Source organism: Charadrius vociferus, unplaced genomic scaffold (assembly GCF_000708025.1).
Source record: "Charadrius vociferus isolate BGI_N301 unplaced genomic scaffold, ASM70802v2 scaffold90, whole genome shotgun sequence".
Classification (NCBI taxonomy): domain Eukaryota; kingdom Metazoa; phylum Chordata; class Aves; order Charadriiformes; family Charadriidae; genus Charadrius; species Charadrius vociferus.
In genome coordinates, this window is record NW_009647222.1 from 7,581,730 (window position 1) to 7,584,930 (window position 3,201).

Here is a 3,201-nt window from a genome sequence, read left to right on the forward strand (position 1 = left end):
GGGGAAAAAAAAAAGAATGGTTTAACTTCACTTTATAATTTAGGATTCATTCTGATTTAATTCTTATGGTAAATTCTGGATCCATGTATGAATTAACCTAAGAATTTGAATCAACTTATCTGTTAAGGCTTTCTAAAATTTCCTAGAGACACTAAGGGCGAAATCCTGTACCTACTGAACAAAGCTACTTAAAGACTTGCCACTGGGGGTCAGGAGAGCTAGGATTTCACCTTGGTCTTCAGACACAAAACGTGAAAGTCTTAAAGCAATGCATTAACAGTAGCAAATCAACCTAATTAGAACTTTTACTTTTTCCATTGCCAGATGTGCATTGTTGTCTTTTTTTAATTTTTCTTTTTTTATAGAAAAAATAGAGTATTTAAGGAGTGACCGTGACAAATTGCGGTGAAAAATTTTTTTTGTGAAAATTTTATCTTTACATTCATTAAAGTTGATTTGAAATGCTACAAGACTAGATGCCTAGAAGCAAAATCTACAGGAAGACTATAAAGGCTTCTGGTCTTTCTATATTGCAGTCAGTCTAAAATAAAAAGAAAGGCTGAAATGAAAGTCTCTTTTGCTAACTAGTCCTTTTTCCCAACCAGGTTTAAAAACCAGAAAATTAAAGGGGATGTTAGAATGTGTAGCGCATCGTTTCATTGTTTGGTTTGCACACAGAACAGTTCACAATCAGTAAGAAAAATAGGAAGTTAGCAACTGTGCATGCACCAAAGAATCCTAAGACAGTTCTCAGGTTTTTGTGTGTGTTTTTTTTTTGTTGCTTTTTTTCACAGGCATTGCTAGTTCAAGAACCAACAGTCAAAGAATACTGGCACTTTAAGAGGAATGAAGTTTCCACTGTCATTTAAAACAAGCATTCAGGTAAAGCTAACAGGATCATGAAGCAGAAAGTAACGTAATGCTAAAACAAATGCTAATAATTTAGTGTAATGTACAAAAATTACTTAAGTACTTCTTAAGAATAAGCATAAACGGTATTTACATAATTATACACTTTGTCTTTGTCTTCTTTTTCTTCTTTTTACCATCTTTGCTCATCTTCTCTTTGTGTTTTCTGATTTCTCGAACTAACGTATAGAAGGCATCATCAACACCCTGAAAAGATACATAACGCACACATTAATGTCACATTAACAGACTTAGACACCTGCTTAGGTACAGCCTGTTTTCATCTGACTTGATCAGGTGAAGTGTGTTCCATCAGCTGCCTGTTTTGCTGCCTGCCAGGAGAGGTTAGACTGTCTTCTCCTTCATCAGGTTTTAATAACGTCGCCTTAAGTAGACTGTGGGTTGGAGGAACTGCAGGGGCAACAGTTCTCTCAAGCATTCCTGTTTCTTGGGAAGGGGCGTGCTGGAAAAAACGTATTCACATGGAAGGGGAACTACAGTTGTCTCCTGTCATAAGAGGAACACATCTGTCTGCATGACTGTGCATGGGGCAGAGGGGCAAGCAGGAGAGCCGCTTTGGGGAACAGGCTGCCGTTACTCCTGGCTACAGGCTGTTCCTCTCCTGAGTTCTGAGGAGCACTGAAACAACCACCTGAATGAACTGCTATGACACCAGCAACAGCTAGCACCTGCCTTCTCTCTTTCTCAGCTGTTCCCCAAATTGGGCTTACAGCAGCCCGCAGGTGAGGTACGGCTCAGGGGTTGACCACAGATACCCCACAGGTCCAATCCCATTCCTTTTCTTACCAGATTAGTAATTTAGTGCACTACCCTCTTTCTCCATTTCAAAGAGGGCACATGTTGCCCCACCTTAAACTAGAGACGTTCTGAAGCCTTAGTTGGCTTTGTTTACACCTTAATGATCTATATGCAGCTTTAAAAAGTAAATACAAATATTTGTAGCAAGAATTCAATACCAAAGAGATACTTATGATTATTCTACGTATTCAGGTCATTTCTCAGCCACACTGATACAGTAATTACACCACAGTTTTATAAATCTTTACATTTGCAAATCAATAAAATCAATCCCCCCTTCCCATGATAAATTATTATTTGATAAATCATTCTATTCAGATTCTATAAAGACATATGGAACACGTTATCTATGTTGCTGTATCATGTACAGTCACTTAAAATCTCCACGGCTCCAATAGTTAAGCTACAGAAAAAAGCTAGTGTTTCTTCACATTGAGTAGTTGTTCATTATTTGGGGGGTAATTACAGCTGACAAAAATTAACTCTGGTCAAAAGAGACCAAAGCATCTAAAAACCTGATATGAACCATTCTCAAGTACAATGTTATATGGTATACTTTGTAACAACCTATTTACATGAAAGAGTTTATTCTACTGCTTAGCTTTCAGGTTGCTCCAAATTCCAAACAAGTACCCATGTTCTCAATCAGCCTTTACATTTAATAGTTTGAGTACTCAGACAGTTATAAAATCATTATAATAAAAATTTACCTTGATTCTTCACTGCCTTACTCCTTTTATTGTCTTTTAGATAGATCAGAAATAGTTGTATAACATTAACATATCATAGCAGCCAACGGCACCACTATAGAACTGAGCATAGCAATTTAGCCCTACAACTGGCAGGCAGCTTCCCACCTCGTCAGCTACAGCGTTTGCCTTTGAGCTGGCAATAAAAATTACAAGTCTCTGCTTACTCCTGTATGCCTACTTCAGTAAAAGAACTGAAAGTGAACTCTGGAAAAAAAAAAAAACCCAAACAAAAAACACAAGAAGCCAAAAATCACCTAATTCATCACTGTTTCAGTCAAACTCCAAATGGTGACAAAACTTAATACGGAAAGCCCAAAAGTGAGGCGTTAAATAGCTTCACATATAAAGCAATGCTCACAGTATAACCTAAATTTATTAGAAACCTTTACATTCAAGTTCATAAAACATTTACAAATAACTGATGTTCGATCAGTCCTTGGTAGCCTATCTCCCAATACTAACTGCACGCCTTTGCAAGGTCCTGTAATATAGGAAATAAACTTGCAAATAACATTCTAAATTTTAAAATATTCTTGATCAATATAAAATTGATGGAGCGTGCCTAATGAAAGAGTAGCATTGGTTCTGGAAAAAGTCACGTCCCCCATGGATCTTTTGAGAATTAGAAATGCTTGGTGTTGTTTTACAGAGAGCTAGTGTATTTTCCTTATAACTTCAGCATTGCTGTACAAAGTGAACATTTAGCAATGTTCATGTAGGG

The 3,201-nt window shown here is 37.0% G+C and overlaps 1 protein-coding gene across 2 annotated transcripts in view; it reads right to left on the minus strand.

The window, feature by feature from the left end:
• Nucleotides 1-345: 345 nt before the first annotated feature.
• KRAS (Kirsten rat sarcoma viral oncogene homolog) overlaps nt 346-3,201 on the minus strand; it is a 22,896-nt gene continuing 20,040 nt past the window's right edge. Inside the window, exon 4 of one of the 2 annotated variants that reach the window (XM_009879679.1) lies at nt 346-1,116. In XM_009879679.1, the coding sequence (XP_009877981.1) occupies nt 1,000-1,116 (117 nt within the window). In that variant the 3' untranslated portion in view covers nt 346-999. The remainder of the gene's footprint in view (nt 1,117-3,201) is intronic. The other variant, XM_009879678.1, reaches the window with a different exon arrangement.